Source organism: Pristis pectinata, chromosome 11, assembly GCF_009764475.1.
Source record: "Pristis pectinata isolate sPriPec2 chromosome 11, sPriPec2.1.pri, whole genome shotgun sequence".
In the NCBI taxonomy this organism is placed as follows: Eukaryota; Metazoa; Chordata; class Chondrichthyes; order Rhinopristiformes; family Pristidae; genus Pristis; species Pristis pectinata.
The window spans coordinates 20251989-20264040 of NC_067415.1; the positions used below are offsets into that span (position 1 = coordinate 20251989).

Sequence of the window (12052 nt, forward strand, 5' to 3'; positions counted from 1 at the left end):
CAGTTGTACTGAACTCCTGATATTCTGCTCCATTGACTTCAATGGCATCAAATGTATAGATAAAGTCCAACTGGCAACTGAAAGTCTCTCATGTGTTCCATGCCAGCAAACTAGCCAAATTTCCCTCTCCATATTAAAAATACAACCCCATGAAGTTACATTTGAAGATAACCATCTTAACCTTTACCAGGTACCTTAACCGTTTTCCCCTGCTTACAGAGGCACATCAATTGTTATAAAACTTACTTACAGGATGTCGCAGAGTACAGATTTCATATAAGACACATCCCAAGGCCCAGATGTCACTAAAACAATACAAGAGATGGACTTGAAAGTACTCTGTTACAATCAAATAAAAGCATTTTTATGCCTTAATTAGTACATTCTTCCTATAGAAACCCTTCTTTCAATAACTAGTTACAATGAAAATGCTGTAAAAGAATGGTGCGCTTTAGATTACTTCTCTCTTCCTCCTTCTGAAGCTGCAGGCTGTTGTTGGGATGAGTTAGAGGTATGACTGTTTATCAAGCAACTCATCCAAAAAGAAATTTGAACAGCAAGTGCCACTGAGCACATTTTTCCCCACAGGTGCTACCTAAACCAAGACCAATCTTGCTCTTACCCACCATCCAAACATTGACATTCTGGTAAAGGTCACCTGTTATTTATTTTATCAAGAATCCAGGTATGTCACAGAAGATGATTTAATCTAGTTATTTCTGGCCTCAATAACCAAACAAATACAGTCACTTTTCACAAAATGGAAACTAATTTATTGCCTTGCACAACAAAGTACAGTCATGATGGGCTGAACAGCCTCCTGCTTTGTTCTAAATTTCTAAGATTTGTTTACTTTTACTGAATAACAGATTAATGGTGACTACATAACAATGATTTGGAAACTGACGTTTTAGCACAGGAAGAGACCCTGTGTGGAGCTGAATTTAGCTCTACTTGAAGGATTTATATTTTACACACACACACACACACACACACACACACACACACAATCCCACTTCACTATGATTGCCCAAGTTAACAATTCTCACCGTGAAGGCAATAACACACAGTGCCATTCAGTCCCCTGAATGATGTCTTTAAGTACAAAATGTTCTAACTTGTTTGCTCTGTAATTCCATGCTATGAAAGTGAAGAGTTTGGGTATTTCTCCCTCCTGTGTTTACTCATCCTGTGACATCCCCTCCACTGAGTGGGCTAAAAACCCTAAAAGCCGAAAATACTGATTAGTATATCTACTCGTTAAAACAGAACAAAATTATAAAATGCTGGCGGAGTGGCGCAGCAGGTACAGCAGTGGTGCAGCAGTGGCTCAGAGTTCCAGCGAACTGATCCCCGGTGCTGTTTGCATGGGGTTTGCACCTTCTTCCTGTAACTACAAGTTTCCTCCATCTGCTAAAGATGTGCTGGTTGGCAAGTTAATTGGCTGTTATAAATTACCCTAGTGCCGGGGATGGCAGGAGAATTGGAAGGGGAGTTGATGAGTACGTGATGGAGAATAGGTTACAGGGAAATAAACAGGGGAATGGGTCTGTGCTGAGAACCAGCACAGATCTGATGGATGGAATGGCTTCCTTCTAGGTCATAAGGAACTACGAGTAAAGTACACAAGTTATTGTCTCTTTCTTTTTCTGCTTATCATTTGGAGCTTTAAAAACAAAATCCATCCTAGAAGAATAAGTATGATATCGCCCTTACAGAATCCATTGCCTGCCCATCATGTCAATGTGTATGCAAGTACATACCTTTTATTATTGTATGGTTTATTCTCCCAGATTTCTGGAGATACATAGTATGGTGTTCCTACATAGGTATGAGCAAAAGCCATGGGGCTGTAGACAGGAAAAAAAACATTACATTGGACTGTAGATGAGAAAAAAAACTTTTCAAAATATTCTAGATCATTAAGAGACTTTTGGATAGGTACATGGAGCTTTGAAAAATAGAGGGCTATAGGTAAACCTAGTAATTTCTAAGGTAGGGACATGTTTGGCACAGCTTTGTGGGCCAAAGAGCCTGACTTATGCTGTAGGTTTTCTATGTTTCTATCATTCAGAAGCAATTGTTAAGTATTTGAAGACAAACATGCAAGGTTATTGGGTACAAATTTGAGCAGCTGCTTCAAGCAAGCAACACGAGCCAGATGGCTCCTTTACAACTGTAAAATTTTATGATTCTATGCAAGCTGTCACTGCAGCATGTTATTTATTACATATTGAGAGTGCGTCAAAAGATTTGTGATCAAAGGCATCAACTCCAATCCCTGATATCACTTGGAATTTACCTGTTCAGTAGGTGTGCAGATCCAAAGTCTCCCAGTTTAACCACTCCATTTTTAGTGAGGAAAATATTCTGTATTTTGCAATCAAGTAACAAAGGCGAATTATTTGCTTGTTATGTATTCACATATTACATGCTCCTAATTCACTGCACTTAATATTGCCTTTTGAGAAGCGAATATATCAGTTCAACATCCAACTCGCAGATCACTTTCCTTTTATAAATACACATGATCTATTTGTATATCTAGTGAAACATACAAAATGGAAATATATAGGCTGGCCCTGAAACTAAACCATGTGATCAGGTTACAGTGTGCACGTGGGCGACATAAACAATTAACAGTTTCAAATCACTGTTCTGTTGGCAGTTGTGGACTGGTGGAAAATATAGAAAGGCAAAGTATTTTTCTCAAATATTGTGAATTTGAAAGGTATTCAGAGGGATTTTGGTGATACACAAATCACAGTTGGACAGATATGTGGACAGGCAAGGTTTAGAAGGTTATGGGCCAAACACTGGCAAATGGGACTAACTTGGATGGGCATCTTGGTCGGCAAGGACCAGTTGGGCCGTAAGGCCTGTTTTTATGCTGTATGACTCTATGACACTGCTGCTTAATATGCAGATTCAGCAAGTTACTAGGAAGGCAAACAGTATGTTTGCAATGGTAGAGACATAGCCCTTATTCACCTAGCACACTGGGATCTTTATTGTTCATCTGACCAATCATTTGAAGGATGGCACTTCCAACAATGTTGCACAGTTTCCCTACTGACCAGAACTTTTGTGTTCAAGACCTGGTGTGGAACTCAATCCCACAATATCCTGATGAGGAGGCAATAGTGCTGCTGCAGATCCAGGCTGGCAAATAAATAAAGGCATTCATTGTTCACTCGACATACATCTAGAGGGATGGGTAGGAGCAAGTAGTAGTCTTTACTCAGACAGATCAGGCTGAACAAGGAACAAACTACTGCATCGGGGTCAGACAGGTCCTGAAATTGGTGTGAGGTTTGTCAAATAACGTGTTACATAAGTTGAAGTACCTAGGGTAAGCCTGGATGAATAAAGTATTATCCAGGCCTGGGAACAGAATTAAAAACAGATATAGTGGACAAAATTCAGGAGATGGAAGATTAACTGAATGATGATCTGATGAGCTATGACAGTTTGAAAATGGTATCGTTTTGCTCATAATTTGATTGATGTATAGTGCAATGTGTTTAGTGCAGACCAAATAACAATATTAGAGATTAATTATAATGTTACTACATTGCAAAGATTATTGGTACATAGATTGTATATAAATAACCACAAAAATTTACAGGTATAAGCTGGACACTGGCAGAAAAACATAAAAGAAAATAAAACATGCAAGCTTAAGCTAGCTCAACACAGAGCAGGGGTCGAACCCTGTGAAACACTGAGTGATGCACTTGCACATCACGCAACAGAGAAATGTAATATAAAACTCAGATTTATTTGCATAATTTTATGCATCATTCTGACTTCTTTAAATCATTACGCCTTCACAGGGAGAATTGTTTGAAGATATTGATACATATCATAAATTATTCACAATCCAAGCTAGAAAGTACTATTGGTAAATGCTAGTTAATGAATTATGCCTGATATTGTAACAGAGGTCCTAGTGACTTCACAAAAGTTGGTTAATACTTCCACTCAGTTAGTTGAAAATGTTAATTCAAGAAACATGTTGATAAACACTGCCGATTTCTACTTTCACATTTCAAAACAGGGCTAAAATACCACTAATCTGGCAGAACCTAATCAATTATTATATCATTTTTAACATGTTCAATTTATTTTTTTAACCTGGTAAAAGGAATACTTGCCTTAGTTTTAATATCTCTGTGTAGAACTCGTTTGTCATGAATGTGCTTCATTCCAAGACAGATTTGTACAAACAGATTCAGCACCTGTTTGAACATTAACAAATCACAGAGCAAATTTCACATTGCAACTGGGCAAAAACTTCATGAAAAAAATTGCTGTATATTGCAATAAAATTATCTTCTGTCATAACACTGTGCTTTGAAGCCCTAGTGTAGACCACTCAGCCTCAAGGCTGTTCCATCATTTAATGAGATCATAGCTAGCGACTGGTCACCTGACCAAAGCCCAAAGGGATGTGAATCATGTTTGGACTAGACATCAAAAAGATTAAAAGTCCTTGGCTCAGGTCAGATTCCAACTGGCCCTGGTAGAGTCTCAGGCCTTAATTTTTAAAGTATTCTTCCATGTCCTGGATTCCAAATACAGTTTATTCATAACTATTTCCACTATCAGTTCCCCTTAACATCGGCATTTCTTGACATTCTAAATTCCCTGGAATACAACCCTAGTCTGTGTAACTTATTCATGTAACTATTTCAAAATTGCTTCTTGATAGAATTATTATTTTTAAAAATAAGTTTTGATATTTCTGCTTCCACCTTAATCAAATGTGTAAAAAATGCACTTTTTGCTTCCCGATTTGTGGCCGGTGATTCTTCCAATGTCAAGGTGTCAGTGCATTTCGTACATGGTACAAACTGGAGCAACAGCGTGCCTATTGACGGATGGTTTGATGAGACAGCTCTGATGAACAAGTTTCACTTGTGGGAAACTCCATTACCAAGGGCATAAGCACAAGACTGTCATATGGAAACCCCAAAGTGACATCACTGCTGGTGGACGTCAGAAATCTCCTAAAATCTGTGCCTGATAGCATTGATATGAGAAATCCAGACTACTGAGATCATTAGAGAGTTGAGGGCAATTTTCTAGGCGATCAGTAACAATCCAGACTGTTAACCGGGAAGCCTGACCAATGTGTGATGGGCCAATTTTCCAAGCATCAGTGGCCTGGATGCAATGAACAGGAAAGGGGGTGGAGGCTCTTAGACACTTTTGCACTGCACTGGGATCCTCAGGGACTTACCTAAATGCAGTGTGGAGCTTCCACCTACAAAAGATCTAGGAAAGACATGACCATTTCAATGAGGATGAGATGTTCCTCATCTCACCTCCAACCTCTGACTTTTGCAGTTTCATTCCCTGACATCCCAGAGCTGGATCTAGACAAAAAGCAATTCATTCTGGCTAATTCTGCTCTCCTGATATCAAAGCCAGTTAAATTTTTAACAAAGCACATATACCATTTCTTCGGGGAATAGTTTTTCCTTTTGCCGCACAAGTTTTTGTGTGAGATCTCCACCATCACAATATTCCATCACTATATAGAGATGCCCTTCAACTGCAAAACAAAAATGATGCTTGTGATATTTAATGTGATGCATAGGACAAATTAAATTTTAAATGGAGGTACTGCATTATTTGAAGTGACAATTTACTACCACTGTCTTATTGTAAAAATTAATTGTATTTCACCAGAAATTATAAAATACACTGGCCCAGAAATTTATCCCCAACTGGTAGCACTAAACACAATACATCATCATTTCATCACCAGAACAGAATGGGCTTTTGCCCTGAGAAAACAGAGGCTGGAAGAGAGAGCACCTGATTAAACCCAGAGAAGTTGTTTCCAAAATTGAAGGCCATAAATACATATAAGATGGTCATTAATAAATCGAATAGGGAATTTAGGAGAAACTTCTTAACCCAGAGGTGGCTGAGGTAGTCAGCATAAATCCACTTAAAGGGATGCTGATAAATATACAAGGGCTAAATAATCATGTATAATAATGGGGGATAAAATGGAGGCTCAAGTGGTGCATAAACACTAGCAAGGACCAATTGGGAGAAATAGCCTGTTTCTGTGCTGCAAGAGCGATAAAACTATTAAATCCAGTCCTTTCAGCGGTTGTTTCAGGAGGAAAACTAGGACATTTGCCAAAATAAAACCCCAGGAAGATTGATTGCACAGTTCACTCACCTTCAAACGAGTCTATAAATGCAACTATGTTGGGATGCTTCATTTTGGCAAGGAGTATGGCTTCTCTCCTTGATCTTTGTAGTCCAGTAGGATTCTAAACAAATAAAGTAGAAAGGAGGTAGCCACATTTTGCTTCAGAAAGATACTGAGAAAAAAATATTTATTAATAAAGCTCCTGATTGTTTCTTGTTTGGAGTATCAGATAGTTTTAAATTTGATGCAACTGTATCAATTGTACCATGCCCTACTGTTAGGACGACTAGGGAAAAAAAAATGCTAGAAACACTCAGCGGGAGTGTTCTGATGAATGGTCTTTGCCCTGAAACGTCAATTTTGTTTCTCTATCCGCAGATGCTACCTGAGCTGCTGAGTGTTCCTAACATTGACTGTTTTGTTGAGATTTCTAGTATCTGCAATTTTGAGATTTTCATTTACTGCATTTAAGTCACATGCTGTGACCAGTCAGTATATTATGCTCTAACCCAGTTGGCTACACTTGCCATGCCATATTGTTACCATGTCCAACACCAGGCTCTTGGAACAAACATTCTATTACAAGTTCTATCATGGATGGAGGTTACCATGCAGACAGAGGAAAAGTTTAATGATGTGGTCACTGACTCCTGGAAGAAATGCAACATCCCCACCAACTCCTGGAAGAAATGCAACATCCTCACTGACTCCTGGGAATCTCTGGTCCATGACTACTCAACATGGAAAGGAAGCATTTGGGATGGTATCAAAAACCTTGAGGTTGTGCATCAGAAGCACGCAAAGGCCCTGCATAAGCAGCGGAAGAGGGGACCAGCTCGCGAACTAACCACCCATTAGCCACTACCTGCCCTATCTTCGGAAGAGTCTGGTTCCCACATCGGTCTGTTCAATATAAGACTATTGAACAGCTCCCTAGTACGATAAGGTGGACTTTTTACCTCACAATCTACGTCGTTATGACCTTGCACCTTATTGTCTACTTGTACTGTACTTTCTCTGTAGCTGTGACACTTTACTCTACCATCTGTAGTGTTTTACTTTGTATGACTTCAATGCACTGTGTAAGGAATTGATCTGTATGAACTGTATGCAAAACAAGTTTTTCACTGTACCTCAGTACAAGTGACAATAATAAACCAATTCCCATCAGTCACTTCAGAACATGGGAAATTATCTGCCACACAATAAAGATCATAAAACAGAAAATATAATAAGTATTTTATTAAAGGTGCTATGGCAAAGCACTGGAGGTTACTTTGGTCTCTAAGATGTCTGGTGCCACAATATAGCTGCACTTTATCAGTCCTTTTTACTTAGCTCTTAATATAGTGTTGATTTGCACCTTCATTCTATTCTTAATTGGCATTCTTCCTTTGAGATGGATGAAAGGGAAAGGATGTAAAGAGGGAACTTAATCAAATATCCCCATCAACTATGTAAATATATACTCACATCACCTTTACCTTTGAAAGATGAATTTCTTTCATCACATATTGACTTTCATTATGAGCTTGGACCAAAAGAGCTCTGCCAAATGAACCTTCCCCAATGACTTTTAGTACCTTGTAACTGTCCATCGTAAAACACTTGTCTGGAAAAAAATTGTATTTTAATGTTAGTCAGGAAGCCAATTTGCAAGATGGTAAAATCTTTATAAGTCATTCCATTTAGTCCAACTATGATAAAAGCATTATATGTGTGAAAAATCTTTTAATCATCCATCATAGATCCAACTATGTTTCCCTCTCTAGCTGTTAATAATACATTTATCATGGTAGGCAAAGCAGGCATGGTTTAGATTTGTTGAAGATCTTGTTCTTTTGATTCAACAGGCAGTTTGAAATCAATGCTTTGTTCACGTAACACTGAGTATTAAGCAACCAAGCAGACGTAATTAATGCTTTTTGAATGCCCTCAGTGAATCTGGTGATGGAAGGGATTTATGTTATGGTGTGGATCCTGCATTAATGTCAGTTCTGTGGATTTCATACCAATGTATAACTAGCTGTTTGTGACATAAGGGGGGAAAACTTTGATTTCCCCCACTACAGATAAAAAGATACTTGCTTTATTTTTTTTCTGCATTATCACCTCTGAAGCATTGAGAGTAGTGAACCAGCACTTGAAATGCTGTGGAGCCAAATAGGTACGAATGTAAATTTATCATTTACCAGCATGCAAGGGAATTCATTGCCTCTACTCACACTAAGTTTGGAAGAGTTCAGAAGTCTCAAATTATTGTGGGAATGCTGGATTTTTATTTTCAGTGAATATTTATAATGATAATCTGAGAGTTAAGTCTTCCTTGTTTTGTTTTCCTCAAAGCCTTAAACTTAATTCTGGTAGAACTTCAATGTTATACAAAATTTATCATGAGCTGAATTTAACAGAACAACTAGCTGAAGTGTACTCAACATGTTCAGTCAGAGAGACACAAGCATGATATTTCTTTGCAATACAAAGGAAAAGGTGACGAAGTTTTGCACAAACTATTAACCCAAGCCCATTTGGACTTCTCTGGCCAATACATGATTCAAAACACAATGAAAATACGTTAGCTTAATTCCCTGGACAACATTCCTCTTTAACCAACATTGCCTGAAGCACATTTCTTGCACCAGTTACTCAATTCCTGTATCAACAATCTTCCAGTACATAAACTGGTTGCTACATTTCGAAAATTAACAGCCATACTTCTAAAATCAAAGCCAATGGTCATAAAACATTTGGTACACACTAAAGTAACTACCCAAAAACAGATCTGAGGGCAGAATCAAATCGCACTTCTCAATTCCCGGTGACAAAGGTTCATTCAACCAGGAAGTCTCCTCCGTGTGTTGTAAACATTTTCCTCCTCGCACCTCATCTGTTAATGCCTCGCTTCTTTCCTTCAGGGGGCAAGATGTTTTTTCCCCTCAATACAGTTGGTTTGATACCCGTGTAATCCCCTGCAGATCAATGGATAAATAAAGTGTTACAAAACTTAGTACTAAAAGCAGCAATTGCTGCTGACGTAATATGTCAGAACAGCTGTAATGTGAAATAGACACACTGTTTAAGGCTGCTGCTCCATCAACAAGGACTAATTTTATACCTGAGTTCCTGGACTGTATTTAGAAAATAGAACATTACAGCACAGCACAGGCCCACAATGTTGTGCCGACATTTTATTCTGCTCTAAGATCTATCTAACCCTTCCCTCCCACATAACTCCCCATTTCTCTGTCATTCATGTGTCTATCTAAGAGTCTCTTAAATGTCCCTAATGTATCTGCCCCCACAACCTCCGCCGGCAGTGTGTTCCACACACCCACCACTCTCTGTGTAAAAAAACTTACCCCTGACATCCCCCTTATACCTTCCTCCAATCACCTTAAAATTACGTTCCCTTGTGTTAGCCATTATCACTCTGGTAAAAAGTCTCTGACTGTCCACTCGATCTAGGCCTCTTATCATCTTGTACACCTCTGTCAAGTCACCTCTCATCCTCCTCCTCTCCAAAGAGAAAAGCCCTAGCTCACTCAACCTATCCTATATTAAAGGACTACTGGCATTAGGGTGGGAGCCTTACCATCCAGATAGACAATTTCAGACATCACCATTAGGGACTGCACATACAAGGTGCAGCAAAGGCACAGAATGCTAAGGATGTCAGGGTGAATGCTCAATGATCCCGGTTAATATGCAAACAAAGCCTTTAGTACCAGCCGGTGGTAATATTTGACAGTACCTATCACTGTAACTTATAGTAATTTTTATATCTTGCACTGTACTGCTGCCACAAAACAATAAATTTCACGACATATGTCAGTGATAATAAACCTGATTCTGATTGTTAAACCCAACAGGTTGGTGTGACCCACTCAGCTGTCAGCAATGTATACCATAGGATACATTGTATATACATAGGATACAAGACTACCATAGGATAATTAGTTTAGTTAAGGAGACGATGTGCACTCTTTTTTTAAATAAGAGGGATTGGAAAAATGACAATAAAATTCGGGCAAACTTTCCTAAATAAGCTCTTCTGGAATCAGGAATCAGCTGACAACAGGCAGCCGGTGTTTGCGGGCTCTGCTGGTTTCCAGTCTACCCGGGGTGGAAATATATCCCCGAAGGCGGTAACTTCTCCCAGCAGCTCCCGGCCCTGACTACAATCCGATACAATGAAACAAAGAGGCTTCACTAAAACATGAAGTCTCAGTCTCCCCCCTGCTCCAGTGCAACACTAAATATTGCAAACTATCCAATCAAACACAGATAAAACATTCAAACCACTCTTACTCCACCCGCGGACCAACTCCTAGGTTTTCCAACAGCCGGATATAAGCGGCAGCCGAGGTCACAGCGGGCTGTCCCATCATCACGTGTTGGGAGTACCAGGAAATAGTGATGATTCATTAGATCAGACCTTCCTCTCCATGTAACGGCTTCGGTGGATCTTTATCGCCGGGTGGTGTAACAGTTACAGGCAGCGAACAGATGCAGTGTTAACCTAAAACAGGCAAAAGCTCGGACTGTTCTGCACAACTGAGCTGTCAATTTTGTAAAAAAACCAGCATCTCACTGCCTGTCTCACATTGGAATGGAATGCACTTGCTGTAGGTGACACGCACAAACTTAGAAAGAAAGTTAGTCAAGCCTGAGTTTCCTTTTAACGATATAACTGTTACTGCCAGTCAGATCCTCTAGCACCTAAAGTTATTCATTGCAAGTGTAGAGCCCAGTATTTTTCTCCACATTGTAAATTCAAATTCCTTTCCCTCTCTACCCAGTCTTTCCTTCTCTTTCTATGTGATGCGAGTCTGAATTTATTCTTTGTAATATTCAGTTTCTCAGTAATTGTTGTGTTTACTACATAGTCCCTCATTGTCCCTCAATCAGCTTGGTTATGCAAATAAACGGTTGGTTGCCCGTTCAGTCCCATTCCACAGCTTAGTTCCCTGGAGAGTTTATCTCTCTCTTATACGTATCAACCGCAACCCGCCCCCCCCCCCCAATCCCCACCCGTATGAATTCTTCTGTCACCAACCTATACTGTGGACAATTCACGTTAGCCAATTAAACCACCATCCAGAATGTCTTTGGGATGTGGGAGGAAACCAGAGCATTTGGGGAAAATGCACAATAGTCACAGAGAGAACCTACAACTTCCTAATGGTCAGCACCTGAGGTCGGGATTGAATCTGTGTCACTGTATGGATGATCGTCATAGGCCTGGTGGGCAAAGGACCTGTGTCTGTGCTGTTCGACCTGATGAACATGCTCATGGTTAACCTTGCCACGGGTAGGCAATTCTACCCATTCAAAGCTGGTCCCAACCTGGAAAAGGGAAGGTGAGCAGAAGGAAGAACATTGAGGTGTAAAAACTAATACCAAATTGTAGTGATCCTGCACCAAGGAACAAGCTGAGTAGAGCCTGTGGCGTACCAAGGATATTTATCACCAAAGGCAGTGGAAAGTCAGAATCTACAACAGCCGTCTCATTTAGATTGTAAAGAGAGGAATGTTATAACAACAGGCTGGTGGTTAGCAGGAGGAAAGTCAGCTGGGTGTTCTAGAGGGGAGATCAAACTAATTCAAAATTTAGTCAGGAAAGAAAGCAAATGAAATATTAGGATATATGGGCAAGGATGCTTGGTATGTATAAGGGGAGGAGGTTGAAATTGTCACCGTCTTTGCTGAGGATTCATCAAGGGCATAATATTCACTTTGGTTTCCATATTACAGAGGATTACAATCGTTGGAAGTAGCTACGAGGCTGATTCCTCTACTTTTGACAGATGGCTGATGGCAAATTATCTACTACCTGGAACTTTTGTAGTTATGGAGAATTTGAGCTGAGGGGAGTTT

General features: G+C 39.6%; 1 protein-coding gene across 6 annotated transcripts in view; it reads right to left on the reverse strand.

Moving 5' to 3' along the window:
- nek3 (NIMA related kinase 3) overlaps positions 1-10540 on the reverse strand; it is a 28613-nt gene extending 18073 nt beyond the window's left edge. For 3 of the 6 annotated variants that reach the window (XM_052026120.1, XM_052026119.1, XM_052026124.1), the window contains exons 1-9: positions 10484-10533; positions 8981-9144; positions 7660-7787; positions 6203-6296; positions 5463-5560; positions 4158-4241; positions 2303-2370; positions 1764-1850; positions 251-305 (exon numbers count right to left, since the gene is read on the reverse strand). In XM_052026120.1, the coding sequence (XP_051882080.1) occupies positions 251-305; positions 1764-1850; positions 2303-2370; positions 4158-4241; positions 5463-5560; positions 6203-6296; positions 7660-7787; positions 8981-9008 (642 nt within the window). In that variant the 5' untranslated portion in view covers positions 9009-9144; positions 10484-10533. Of the gene's footprint in view, positions 1-250; positions 306-1763; positions 1851-2302; positions 2371-4157; positions 4242-5462; positions 5561-6202; positions 6297-7659; positions 7788-8945; positions 9145-10483 lie in introns of all 6 variants that reach the window. The other 3 variants (XM_052026121.1, XM_052026123.1, XM_052026122.1) reach the window with 3 other exon arrangements.
- Between the last annotated feature and the right edge of the window lie 1512 nt (positions 10541-12052).